Genomic DNA, 14,497 nt, shown 5'->3' on the forward strand with positions numbered 1-14,497 from the left:
AAGAAATACATTTCATAAGGCTACAATTGCCATAGGTAGTGATTACTCTGATGGATCTGGACAAAGTCCATTGAAAACCTGTGGAAAGCATTCACCATTCTAGATGCCATTGAGAATATTTGTGATTCATGGGCAGAGGTCAAAATGTTAACAGGAATTTGGAAGAAGCTGATTCTAACCTTCATGGATGACTTTGAGGTGTCCAAGTCTTTGGCGAAGGAAGTAACTGCAGATGTGGTAGAGAGTTATCCTGTGGCACAGCAGGTTAAGGATCTGGCACTGTCACTACTGTGGTGCAGGTTCCATCCATGGCCTGGGAACTTCCACTATGCAAAGCCAAAACAAACAAATAAAAGATGTGGTAGAACTAGCAAGAGAACTGGAATTAGAAGTGGAGGCCACAGATCTGACTGAATTGCTGCAGTCTCATGATCGAACTTAAATAACTGAAGTGTTGTCTCTTATGGATGACCAAAAAGAAAAAAATCCTGAGATGAAATCTGGTGAATATGTTGTGAAGACGGTTGAAATGACAACAAGGGATTTTAGAGGTTTAGCAAATTTGGTAGATAAAGCTGTAGAATGTTTGAGAGAATTAACTCCAATTTTGAAAGTTCTTCTGTGGGTAAAATGCTTCCAAACAGCATTGCATGCTACAGAGAAATCATTTGTGAAAGGAAGAGTCAATCCATGTGGCAGACTTCATTATTGTCTTATTTTAGGATATTGCCACAGCCACGTCACCCTTCAGCAACCACCACCCTGATCAATCAGCAGCCATTGATGTCAAGTCAAGACCCTCTACCAGCAAAAAGTTATAACTTGCTAATGGCTCAGATAATAGCACTTTTAGCAATAAAGTATTTAATTAATATATGTACACTAGTTTTTTAGACATAATGTTACCATACACTTAATAGACTTCACTGTAAATGTAAGCTTTTACATGCCCTGGGAAACCGAAACAGTCGTGACTCACTTTATTGCAATATTCACTTGATTGCGTGATCTGGAACCAAACCCACAATATCTACAAGGTACACCTGTTTATAACATGTGCCAACCCCAACTTCCAACAAGGACTACCTTGATCTCTCCCAGAGAAATACTTCCAGTATAACCACCTACTCCTAGAACTACTTCCTGTGACCGCTATAGGTCCTTTGCACACCCTATTGTCTATGGTGCTCCGTTTAGCATCCCCTAGAGGAAGACTCCAGAATAATGACCTGTAGTTCTACTCACTACAGAAGAAATTATTCCAAACATTTTCAGAAGCTTCTAGATCAGTGGTCTTCAAACCTGTCATTTCAGAACAACCATCACAGGTTTTGTCATAAGTCCCGTATTACCTGTACTGTTGTTTATTTAAGGATTTCATTTAAATGGACTCACTTTGAACATTTTGAATTTTATTTTCAGAAGTTTTTAGCACAGCAGTAAAGGGAAATTTTTCATTCCTTGCCACCGATAAAAGAACACTGCTAAATAAAGAGCCTATGAACAAAACAATGCTAGTAAAATTGATAATGCAGTTGACTGCCACAACTTTTCTCTGTCTTTATTTTAAAATGATGTTTTAGAACTGGGAGAGGCATTAAGGGTATATTTAGATCCAAAAATCTGTCCTTATCTTTGATAGAATCAAAAGAAATGGAAGAGAATTGATAAGAACAATAACTCCTTCACTATGTCTCAGGGTAAACAGAAAAAAATCAATAAGAAGTTTCTTTAAATCAATAAGACTCACACACATGGTCAGTTTTAACCAGCATGACCAATACATTTATATCAGTGGATAAACATGCGGCAATGTATTTTTTCAATTAAGAAGTCACAGTTCAGGAGTTCCCATTGTGGCTCAGTGAGTTAAGGACCCAGCATCTCTGCAAGGATGTGGGTTCAATCCCTGGCCTCACTCAGTTGGTTATCTGGAATCGCTGCAAGCTGCAGCATAGTCCAAGACACAGCTTGAATCCTGCATTGCTGTGGCTGTGGCATAGGCCGGCAGCTGCAGCTCCGATTCAACTCCTAGCCTAGGGAACTTCCACATGCTGCAGGTGCAGTGGTAAAAAGGGGAAAAAAATTAAAGAAGCCACAGTTTAAGTCGTAATGATCTGCCTCCACTACCAAGCTGGATGCCCTTAGCCAAGTTACAAAGGGTTTCCCCATTCCAATTTCCTCATCTCTAAACTAAAGTCAGTATTAGCCACCCCCCCACCACCAACCTACCCCACAGGAATATTCTGAGGAACAAAGGAGAAAGGAAATGAATTGTGGAAAATGGAAAGCATGATACCAGCGTGACATATTGTCGTAATTTGCCATCAGATCAGTATCATTTATTATGTTACACCAGCCCTGTATCAATTCCCATCTTGCTGAGCTTTCTCCACTCCCATTCCCAAGCTGTCTCTCTCCTATGTTGGCCGTTAATTTGGTTTCAAATTAACACGGTTTTGATGTTATTTGAAGCATTGCAGAAAAATGTAAAAATCAGAGTATGTGTCTTAGGTCATCTCTCTGGTGGTAGAGTTTTATAACTATTTTACTAAAGGACCAAGTGAGATTTTTAACCTCTGTTTCCAATGTTGCTTTCTCATACCAAAATCATTATTCTGCTCTTTACAGGAAACCTGTGAATCCATCCTCAACTTTGCACTGGAAGAGGTGAAGCAATTTCATGGACCACAGAAGCCAGCCCGCAAGCTCTTTGGGTTCCGCCTACCTCCTGAGACACCGCCCCCCACCTCAGGAGCTGCAGTTCCAGAGGCTGGATTGGTCATTGATGGGAAGACATTGAATGCCATTTTCCAGGGAAAACTGGAGGAGAAATTTCTGGAGTTAACTCAGTATTGCCGGTCTGTCCTATGCTGCCGCTCCACCCCACTCCAGAAGAGTATGCTCGTCAAGCTGGTGCGAGACAGGCTTGGAGTCATGACCCTTTCCATAGGTACCCGTCCTGCTGAGACGTGGGTGGCAGTTTGGCAAGGCTTTTCTGACAGGATGTCTGGACCACAGGTGGAAGGTCAGGTATCCAGTCAGGATGCTCAGGCCAAGGCTCATCGTCTTAGAGGGAGAGAGTTCAAAGTGACACTCAAAATGTGGCAGCCTGGAATTCTCACTGTGCTTCAGCAGTAACTAACGCAAGTAGTATCCATGAGGATACAGGTTTATCCCTGACTTCACTCAGTGGGTTAAGGATCCAGCATTGCCTTAAGCTGTGGTGTAGGTCACAGATGCAGCTCTGATCCCACTTCACTGTGGCAATGGTGTAGGCAGGCAGCTGTGGCTCCAATCAATTTGACTCCTAGCCTGAGAACTTGCATATGCTGCAGGTATGGCATATGGTGCAAAAAAAAAAAAAAAAAAAAAAAAAAAAGACGCAGGAGCCAGCAAATGAAGCAGAGGCTAGGTAGAATGGGAGAGTGAATCCCAGTTCTCAAGATTAGGATTAGCAGGTCCACTCAGGAAAAATTGGGTCTTGGATGGAGGCCAAAGCCAGGAGGGGCCTCAAATTCAGAACGCTCGGGTAGCTCAAGAATACACACTCAGGCCCACTCAGTCCTGGGATGCGGGTCATGTCCCCTCTCCTACTTAACATATGGCACAGTACTGTGAACCCTGTGTATTTGTGGATTTAATATTCTACTGAGAATTGACGGCTGGTGGGGAGGTTTTAAAAGTGGAGCCTGTCCCATATTTAATGTTGTGTGTTCATTTCTAAATACAAGACTCAACACAGAGTATACCCTCAATAAATGCTGGCTTGTTGGTTGATGAATTCCTCATAGGAGGCTAAATTTTCGTCATGGTTGAGGCAGAGAAATTTGAACCATCCTTACTTTAGATCTTCCAGGAACAACCACATCTGGTTTACAAGAATCGTCATGATCTGGTCGACATCAATTCTCAGTCCTTCTTTCTCCCCGCAGCCACCTACCTTCCTCTCCCCAACATTCTGCCCTCCATGTTCCAACTGGACGAGGCTACTTATTCTCCACAAGCTTCATCCTCTTGCACTTCCAGGCCTTTCCTCAAGCTGTTTCCTCTATAAGAGCTCCTTTCCATCCTACCTACTGTTCCTTTTCTCTGGGAGCTCCTGCAGAGCCCCAAAGCCCTGCTGAGCCTTCAATGATGAGCCGACCAGTAGACCAAGAGTTCCCTGAGCAGTTCCATCTCATGCCCCACACTTACCAAGCACACGGTCAGTGTTGCTTCTGTTTAGGGACATTCTTACAGATGGTTCCAGTTCTCTTCCTCCTACACAGGCATGGAAAGAGATTTTCTTTCCTGGAATTTCAAATAAAAGTCCTCTTTTATATGGTTTTTTTTTCTTCTGGTCTTCAGGTAAAAGCAGTTCAAAACCAGAAAAAAAAAAAAGAATGGGAAGAAAGAATACAGGGAGCAGAGATCTAGCAACTACATCCTAATTATATTCCCTGAATTGTGCTCTTTAAAACTTCAGAAACACTCAAGGCGATAGCCCAGGATTGATTCCCTGAGGTCAGGAATTGGCATCACTGTGGCAGCAGCAGAAACAAAACCAGCAGGGCGAGAAATAGTATGTTCTACACCTCGACTTCCACTGGCTTGTAGCAGAAGAGGTTAAAAGGTGGATTTGCCCTGCCATGGGGAAGATGAAAATTATGCACTGCTGTGCTATCACGGAAAAAAAAAAAAAAAAGCATTGTTAGAAGAATAGTGGCTACTTACAATGATAACATTTTTAAGATTAATAAATGTTGCTGCCGATAATTAGGTAGAGAAAATTCTCTCCCCCAATTTCATATTCTCTATAATATCACATATAAATTAACTGCAGATTATGATGAAAACCTACTGGAAAAACAGGTGATACAGGAGGAGGATGAAGGCAGTTGGGTCTACAAACCAAGGCCCTCAGGCTGAGTCCAGCCCACTGGGTTTCTGTAGAGACACCAACAGTGGTTTTTGTTTTTAATGGAAGAATATGTAAAAACTATTTGCCTCTCAGCAATAACAGTTGTTCGCTTTTGCTTCTTGGCTCACAAAGCCTAAAATATCTACTGTCTGGCCCAAAAGTTTGCTAAACTCCAGGGTGAAAGATAAGGCTTTGGGAAAACCTCACTGTAGAGAGGTGTGCTGTCCAGAATGGTTGCCACCTGCTATATGCGGAAATTTTATTTTAAAGAGGAATTCTCCAGGCACCGTTCAAAAGTCATAGGTGGCTAATGGTTTTTGTATTGGACTGTTAATATATAGGACATTTCCATCATGGGAAAATCGGTTTGATGTTGCTGTTTAGAATGGCGGTGTGTGTGTAGTCCCATGCCCTCCCCTCCAGGTTCCCCAACCCACTGAGTTCATTGATTGGGAACTTAATGTAACTAGAAGTACCTCAACCAGAAAAGTCAATCTCATCTACCTTGAGAAACGTAATACTTTCCCCATCCTTGGATGCCATTGACAATCTCTGGTGATTTAGCTGTCCAGTATTCCAAGTTGTCTTGATGTTGTCAGTATTTTAAGTTGTACTAAGTGAGAAGAAGTATGTTGGCCTTGGAATCAGTAAAGGACTGCCCAAGTTTCATTTACCGTTGTATTCCCAATACCTAGCATTGTATCTTAAAAAGGGACAGAGTAAGGCTTCTTCTCCCCAGAAGAAAGATGGTTCTCAGGCTCAATCAATTTCCTATAGGACTATTTAGAGCAACATTAGAAGGATTCAGCTATGGTGAAAATGGGAATAATTTAGAGACACTTATATAAAACTTCTCATTATCATGCAGCCATTGGACCAAGACCTCAGGACCTCTCTCTCCTTTCAGGTGATGGAGCAAATGATGTAAGCATGATTCAAGCAGCTGATATTGGGATTGGAATATCTGGACAGGAAGGCATGCAGGTATTGTTCTCTTCAACTCTTCTAGTTACTTTCCTACTTTATCCTTAATAGTGAGTTAAAGAATTCTCCACATTGTTGGAGGAACTTGTGCAGAAGAGCTTTGCACAGTTACCATGTGAAAGGCAGGTTCCTTCCATGCCTGTACGTAACCTCCATGGCCACATCCCTACTGCCCAGTCCTTCAGAACAGAGAGGGAGAGCAAAGGATGCTTGGCTTTTTACAGACAGCCAGCAATACCTATATTCTAAAGCCAAATAGTACCCAACTTTTCAGGGAAAACTAAGCCTTCCCCTGATTCCATGCTTCCTCCCTGTAATCTCCACCCACATGTAGGGTTGCAGCACCCCCTGTGAGCAGTGACAGGAATAAGGACATTGGAAAACATTTTCAATTGCCATTTTAGCCATGATGACTAGACGGACCTGTGAAGTGCTCAGTGTACCTTAAAAGTGTACCGAATTTACTCAAAAATCAGCTTGGAACAAGCATCCTAATTGAGCTGCTAATGTTCTTCTTTAAGACAGACCTCACTTTGTGGTTTTGAACCGTAATGATTGTGTTCCCACCAGTGCAGACATAGGTGCTATGTAAACTTGCTGATGAGGGGGAACAAACACTGTCCCCTTTTGTGTGTCTACCTTAAGCCAGCACTCTAGTCACACTTCACATTGGTCATCCCCATTAATTTAGAAGTCACTACAGCCCTGGGTGTTAGGGATTGTTATTCCAGTTTTTTCCTTATGAAGAAACTGAAGCCGAGAGAGGTTAAATACACTGACCAAGGATTTAATAACCAGGCATGTCAAGCCTCATCCTCTTAAAAGTGCTACGAGCTGTGCCTTGTTCTGAGTAATCCCTAGGGCAGAAGACACATTTCAGCTCCATGGAGAGAGAGAGCTCTCCAGCTGTCAGCTCCATCTGAGAGTGGAGCCAGTGGCCTGCCTCAGCAGGTGCCCAAGAGGGTTCAGAGGTTGGAGGATTACTTGCACCGAAGGCCCCAGTCTGTAGTCAAACAGCACATCCCTAACGTGGTACCCAACACACACCCATTCACAGTAAATTCTTATTGGATAAATGGAAGGAGGGAAGGGCCAGACCAGACCAGTGGTCCTTTCTGACCTGCCCTCCTTGGATTCTAGTGAGGTTTGAATTTTCCTGAAGAGAGGGTGGGGTGTCAGAGTCCAAAAAGGCCACCCGAGGGTGCCACATGTGACAAAAGGTCTTTCAGACCCTCCCAGCTGTGGACCTGGAACAGGGCAGGGCCACTGAGGGGGCCTCTGTGGTGCACTGGCAGCTGTGTTTGAAGGCTAACGTCTCTGCTCTACCCTCCTAGGCCGTCATGTCCAGCGACTTTGCTATCTCCCGCTTCAGGCACCTCACAAAGCTGCTGCTGGTGCACGGCCACTGGTGCTACTGGCGCCTGGCCAGGATGGTGGTGTACTACTTCTACAAGAATGTGGTGAGTAACCTGCCACCTGCGCCCTGGGAGTCCTGGCTGGAGGGAGCCACTGTCCCCACTCGGGTAGACAAAGCATCTGGGCACAAGGGAATGTATCAGGCTGACTGGACTTTGAATCCAGAACTGTCCCTTACTAGCTCAGTGACCTTCAGCGAGACAATTCACTTCTCTGGGCCTCAATTTCTTCTTTGACGAAGTGGGACTAATCCTGCTCAGTGAGGTTATTATAAAGATTGGCAATCCTGTCTGGCAAGCAGCTGGCTCATAGGAGGCAGCATGAGTGGTTACGAGAGTGGACTCTGGACCTGTCTGGCAAACAGCTGACTCATAGGAGGCAGCATGAGTGGTTACGAGAGTGGACTCTGGAGGCAGATCAGATTTGTTTTCATTCCAGGTTTCTGTATTCAATAATCACCCTATGCCTTAGCTTCCCTGTCTATAAAAAGGGGATGGCACCTGTCTCTTTCTTATACACTTGTTATGAGAATGAAATGACAGCTTGTGCAGAAGGTCATTGTTACTGCTATCATTATTGGGGGGGGGGCCTCCATAAATGAGATTTATTCTCTGATTACAAGGAAGAAGGATTTAAAGAACCATTAGCCTGGCTTGTAGCTTAGGTTTCCTCCCCAGATAGAACCACCCCAATGCCAGAGCTCCATCCCACCCCCTTGGGAGATCGAAGGGAAAAAGTTTAGGACTGGAATCTTTGGCTTCCACCCCACAACCTACATATCACTTGATCATTGCCAGCCTTCCCAACAAGGATCTCTGAATAAAATATCAAAACGTTTTAGAGTGGGATGACCATTTGGGTTTTTAGTCTTGCCTGACTGTAGCTTGCTGTGTGAACTTAAAAGACTTACTTAATGTCTCTGAGCTTTGATTTCCTCACCAGTAACATGGGGAGACCAGGACTCCCTCTGTTCTTAGAAGTATTATTGGGAAGGCTTTAGTACCACAGAATTGCTTAGCACATAGCACTACATATATATATATATATATATATATATATATATGCTATATATATTCACTCATGTGAGAATATTATTGTTTCTCTAAAAATATGTTTATTTCTGTCTTGTTGATAAGGGGTCAAAGCAGGCACATACCAACTGAGGTATTAAAACTGTCAGAGGCTCTTGTTTCCAAAGCCCTTGATTAATGGTGGGCATAGGAAGGAGTCAGAACACTGCTGTACTAAGGGAGGGAATGGGGCCTGAGCTTTTCATTGTCTAGTTCAAGAACCTTTGAGGTAATCCCGAAGAGACTCCAAATAGACTCTTATTCCTGTTTGCGTAAGGAAAGGGGGAAGATTAAGACTAAGGTGATGGAAGAGAAACACATCAGCCTAGTAGCAGCTACAAAATAGCGTGCTTTTTTTCTTCCTGCACCATTCCCCCAGGCCTGCTTTCAGGCAGCATCACAGTCACCGTCACTGAGGAATATGTATTTTTGTGTAAAGTTCAATGTATATGTAAATAATCAGTATGACAAAAAATAATGGAAATTTGGGAGTGCCCATGGTGGCATAGCAGTAATGAACCCAACTAGTATCCATGAGGATGAGGGTTCGATCCCTCGCCTCGCTCAGTGGGTTAAGGATCCAGCATTGCTGTGAGCTGTTGTGTAGGTCAAAGATGTGGCTCAAATCCTGCGTTGCTGTGGCTGTAGCATACACTGGCAGCTATAGCTCTGACTTGACCCCCGTAACCTGAGAACTTCCATATGCCCCGGGCACGGTCCTAAAAAGACAGGAAAAAAATAACATAAATTTGATAAACTGGGTGGTACCATTGTTTCTGCAAGTCTCTGGAAACAAGTCTCTATTTGACCTGAAAGACTGTTTACTCAGAATTCAAAATGCCCCTATTTAATCTTTTTTTCTTGCCTGCAAAAGAATTTCTCTTTTGAATAAGCACAGCCTCTTCTCTGCATTAAATTTGTGAAATAGAAAAGGAAATGTTTCCAGCCAGCCATTCTTTCAAAGCTTAAATGATATTTATTTCCAGCCCAATGCCGTGCTCAAAATTGTGATACTGATGCTGCATTATCTCCCCATTGCAATTAGAGGGTGGAGAACTATGACTTCCACATCCGAAACCAATTTCAGATGGGATTAAAACCTTGCCTGCTCTGAAATGTGAACAATGAATTAATTACTGCACTGTAGCTTCTTGGGAGGAAAACCAGGTGCCCAATCTCAGCAATGCCATCACAGGGTTCAGTGTGCTCCCTCCTAGGTACAGAGAACCCAACCAGGCAGAGAAATGGAAACGAGTGAGGTCCTAACATGACCTGCAGAAGAAGGAAACACTCTCACGTTAAAAGTCCAGGATGAGTGTCAGGGCAATACAACCACCAAGCCTTACTTCATTTGTTCAAATAACAGGAATATCCTCACTGCATATAGAGCAGAGATCTAGACAGATGGCATCCCTGCTCTCATGAGGCTTACAGTCTAAAACAGGGATTAGGAGTTCCCTTGTGGTGCAGTGGGTTAAGGATCTGGCATTGTCACTGTAGCAGCTCAGGTCTTTGCTGTGATATAGGTTCCATTCCTTGTCCAGGAACTTCCATATGCCATGGGTGCTGCCAAAAACAAAAACAAAACAAAACTGGGGCTCAGCAAAAGTCTGCAAAGGAGAAAAATCATAAATACTTTCCACTCTGTGGGCTGTTCAGCCTCTGTCACACAAAGTCAGCTCCATTGTGGCAACATGAAAGCAGCTATAGACAATATGTAAATTAACCTAGTAAACCCTTATTTATGACTGGACTTGACATCCAGGATGTCATTTGACATCTGGTTTCAATAAATCTCAAAATGTGGTTTTTGGACCAGCAGCATAAGTTATCATTTCGATGCTCGTAAGAAACAGGGATCTTCAGGCTGCACACCAGGCCCACTACCTTGGAATTTGCATTGTGGTAAGATCCAACACAACCATGGGAACATTAAAGACAGACAAGCACTAACACAGGAGGAACAAAATTAAAATTAAAAATCATTTTCGTCCATGCATCTCCAGATCAGGGTGTTGGCGACTTATGGGCAGGAGACTCTTAACCTGATCAATCCAGAAGAAAATAGCGTTTAAGCTATGGCTTGAAAGACAAGGAGATTCAGCTATGAGTTAACCAGTTTCCCAGCCAAGGAAAAGAGGTTTGAAAACCTAAGTCCTTACAGGAAATATTTCAAGAAGTTTATGATTTTATAGCATACCTTGATTGTATCTAAGTCCAAAATGAAGTGTAAATGACTTACAGTAAAAAACACAAAGGCAATAGGGAAGCTATAAGTGAAATATAAGAGTAGATCAGGAACCATAGAAAAAGGAGTTTAGTTGCACCAGGAACCTGGGATAAGAGGCTCCCAGGTGAAACGTGTGCTTAGAACCAGCAGAACAGTTCTCCCAGACAAACACTCTATTCTCTAAATTCAGAGATCAATTTGTCAGGCAGACCTTTAGAAAAGAGGTCACAGTAAAACCTTCAGAAACTTGTCTTCACTGGCATTTTTGTAGGAAATGAAAACTAACCTCCATAGGGTCACCCTTTTTTATTATTACTTTTTTTAAATTATAGTTGATTTACAATGCTGTGAGATTTCAGCTGTATAGCAAAGTGACCCAGTTACACATATGTATACTTTCTTTTTCTCACATTATCCTCCATCATGTTCCATCACAAATGACTAGATATAGTTCCCTGTGCTATACAGCAGGATCTCATTGCTTATCCACTCCAAATGCAACAGTTTGCATCTCCTAAATACATACTCCCAGTCCATCCCACTCCCTCCCCCTTCCCTTTGGCAACCACAAGTCTGTTCTTCAAGTCCATGAGTTTGTTTCTGTTCTGTGGAAAGGTTCATTTATGCCATATATTAGATTCCATATATAAGTAATATCATATGGTATTTGTCTTCCTCTTTCTGACTTACTTCACTTAGTATGAGACTCTCTAGTTCCATCCATGTGGCTGCAAATGCATTATTTTGTTCTATTTGTGGCTGAGTAGTATTCCATTGTGTATATGTACATATTCTTAATCCATTCATCTCTTGATGGACATTTAGGTTGTTTCCATGTCTGGGCTATTGTGAATAGTGCTGCAGTGAACATAGGGGTTATGTATCTTTTTGAATGAAAATTTTGTCTGGATATATGTCCAGAAGTGGTATTGCTGGATCATATGGGTAGTTGTATATTTAGTCTTCTGAGGTACCTCCATACTGTTTTCCAAAGTAGTTGTACCAGTTCACATTCCCACCACCAGTGCAGAAGGGTTCCCTTTTCTCCACCCCCTCTCCATGATTTGTTATTTGACGACTCATTAATGATGGCCATTCTGACTGGGGACAAGTAGTAACTCATCGTAGTTTTGATTTGCATTTCTCTGATAAAATTAGTAATTTTGAGCATCTTTTCATATGCCTTTTGGCCATCGATATGTCTTCTTTGAAGAAATGTCTATTCAAGTCTTCTGCCCATTTTCAATTGGGCTGTTTTTTTGTTTTGTTTTTTTTGTTTTTTTTTTTTTTTTTTTTGCTATCAAGTTATATGAGTTGTTTATTTTAGAAATTAAGCCCTTGTCAATTGCATCATTTTAAACTATTTTCTCCCATTCTGGAGATTGTCTTTTTGTTTGTATTTTTTTATGGTTTCCTTTGCTGTGCAAAAGCTTGTAAGTTTGATTTGGCCCAATTGGTTTATTTTTGCTTTTATTTGTACTGCCTTGGGAAACTGATCTAAGAAAACACTTGTACAGTTGATGTCAGAGAATGTTTTGCATATATTCTCTTCTAGGAGTTTGATGGTATACTGTCTTACATTTAAGTCTTTAAGCCATTTCGAGTTTATTTTTGTGCATGGTATGGGTGTGTGTTTCAGTTTCATTGATTTGCATGCAGCTGTCCAGTTTTCCCAGTACCACTACCTGAAAAGACTGTCTTTTTCCAATATTATATGTTTGCCTCCTTTGTTGAAAATTAATTGACCATAGGTGTCTGTCTTTATTTCTGGGTTTTCTATTCTGTCCTATTGGTCTGTATGTCTGCCTTGATTACTGTGTAACATTGCGTGAAGTCTGGGAGAGTTATGTCTCCGGTTTTTGTTCCTCAGGATTGCGTTGGCAATTGGGGTTTTTATGGCTCCATATAAATTTTTGGATTGTTTGTTCTAGTTCTGTGAAAAATGTCATAGGTAATTTGATAGGAATTGCCTTGAATCTGTCGATTGCTTTGGGTAGTATGGCCATTTTTATGATATTAATTCTTCCAATCCAAGAGCATGGTATATCTTTCCATTTCTTTGCATCCTCTTTAATTTCCTTTATTAATGTTTTATAGTTCTCAGCATATAAGACTTTTACCTCCTTGGTCAGATTTATTCCTAGGTTTTTAATTTTAGGGGGTGCAATTTTAAAAGGTATTGTATTGTATTCCTTTTCCAATACTTCATTGTTAGTAATCAGAAATATGAGTGTCAGAAATATGAGTGATTTCTGAATGTTAATCTTATATCTTGCTACTTTGCTGAATTCATTGATCAGTTCCAGTAATTCTTGTGTGGAGTCCTTAGGGTTTTCTATATATAGTATCATTTCATCTGCATAGAGTGACAATTTTATCTCTTCTCTTCCAATTTAAATACACTTTATTTCTTTTGTTTATCTGATTGCTGTGGCTAGGAATTCGAACACTATGTTGAATAACAGTGGTGAGAGTAAGCATGCTTGTCTTGCTCCAGATTTTAGTGGGCAGGCTTTCAGCTTTACTCTGTAGAGTATCATATTGGCTGTGGGGTTGTCATAAATGGCTTTTATTATGTTAAGGTATATTCCCTCTATACCCACTTTGGTTAGAATTTTTATCATGAAGGGATGTTGGGTTTTGTCAAATGCTTTCTCTGGATCTATTGAGATGTTCATGTGGTTTTTGACTTTTCTTTTGTTAAAGTGGTGTATGACATTGACTTATTTGCATATGTTGAACCATCCTTGTGAACTTGAGATGAATCCCACTTAGTTGTGGTGTATGGTCCTATTTATATGTTGTTAGATTCGGTTGGCTAAAATTTTGTTGAGAATTTTTGTGTCTGTATTTATCAAAGATATTGGCCTATAATTTTCTTTTTTAGTAGTATCTTTGTCCAGTTTTGATATTAGGGTAATCATGGCTTCATAGAATGCCTTTGGGATTATTCCTTCTTTTTCAACCTTTTGGAAAAGCTTAAGAAGGATGGTATAAGTTCTTTGTATGTTTGGTAGAATTCACCTATGGAGCCATCTGGTCCTGGACTTTGGTTTGTAGGGAGTGTTTCTATTGCATATTCAACTTCATTTCTAGTGATCAGTCTGTTCAATTGATCTATTTCTTCTTGATTCAGTTTTGGCAGGCTGTATGTCTTTAAAAAGTTGTCCATTTCTTCCAGATTGTCAAATTTGTTGGCATATAATTTTTTATAGTATTCTCATAGGTTTTTTTTTTTGTATTTCTGCGATATTCATTGAGACTTCTCCTTTTTCATTTCTTATTTGTTTATTTGGATTCTTTGTCTCTTCTTTTTGCTGAGTCTGGCCAGAAGTTTGTCAATTTTGTTTACCTTTTCAAAAAGCCAGCTCTTGGTTTTACTGATTTTTCTATTTTTTTTTAATCTCTATTTTATTGAGTGCCTCTCTGATCTTTATGATTTCCTTCCTTCTTCTGACTTTAGGTTTTGTTTCTTCTTGTTTTTCTAGTTCATTTAGGTGGTAGGTTAAGTTGTTGATTTGAGATTTTTCTTCTTTTTTTGAGGAAGGCCTGAATTGCCATGAACTTTGTTCTAAGAACTGCTTTTGAGCATCCCATAGATTTTTGAATGGTTGCATTTTCATTATCATTTGTCTTGAGGTATTTTTTGATTTCCTCATTGAGCCATTTTTTTTTTAGTAGCATGTTCTTTAGTCTCCATGTAGTCAGTCTTTTCTCATTTCTTTTCCTGTGGTTGATTTCTAGTTTCATGCCTTTGTGGTCAGAGAGGATACTTGAAAAAATTTCTATACTCTTAAATTTGTTGAGGTTAGTTTTGGGCCCCCTGTATGTGGTCAATCCTTGAGAATATTCCATATGCCCTTGAATGTCTATTCTGATTTTTTTGGATGTGTT

At 40.9% G+C, this 14,497-nt stretch overlaps 1 protein-coding gene and 1 long non-coding RNA gene across 10 annotated transcripts in view; one reads left to right on the plus strand and one right to left on the minus strand.

Moving 5' to 3' along the window:
• Positions 1-14,497, plus strand: part of ATP10B (ATPase phospholipid transporting 10B (putative)) — a 348,672-nt gene that overhangs the window by 307,051 nt on the left and 27,124 nt on the right. For all 4 annotated transcript variants that reach the window (XM_021076903.1, XM_021076905.1, XM_021076902.1 and 1 more), the window contains 3 exons: positions 2,632-2,953; positions 5,811-5,887; positions 7,222-7,347. In XM_021076903.1, the coding sequence (XP_020932562.1) occupies positions 2,632-2,953; positions 5,811-5,887; positions 7,222-7,347 (525 nt within the window). The remainder of the gene's footprint in view (positions 1-2,631; positions 2,954-5,810; positions 5,888-7,221; positions 7,348-14,497) is intronic.
• The window catches only part of LOC106506539, a 162,165-nt gene that overhangs the window by 6,514 nt on the left and 141,154 nt on the right, over positions 1-14,497 (minus strand). The window lies entirely within an intron of this gene.

This window comes from Sus scrofa, chromosome 16 (genome assembly GCF_000003025.6).
Source record: "Sus scrofa isolate TJ Tabasco breed Duroc chromosome 16, Sscrofa11.1, whole genome shotgun sequence".
Lineage (NCBI taxonomy): Eukaryota > Metazoa > Chordata > Mammalia > Artiodactyla > Suidae > Sus > Sus scrofa.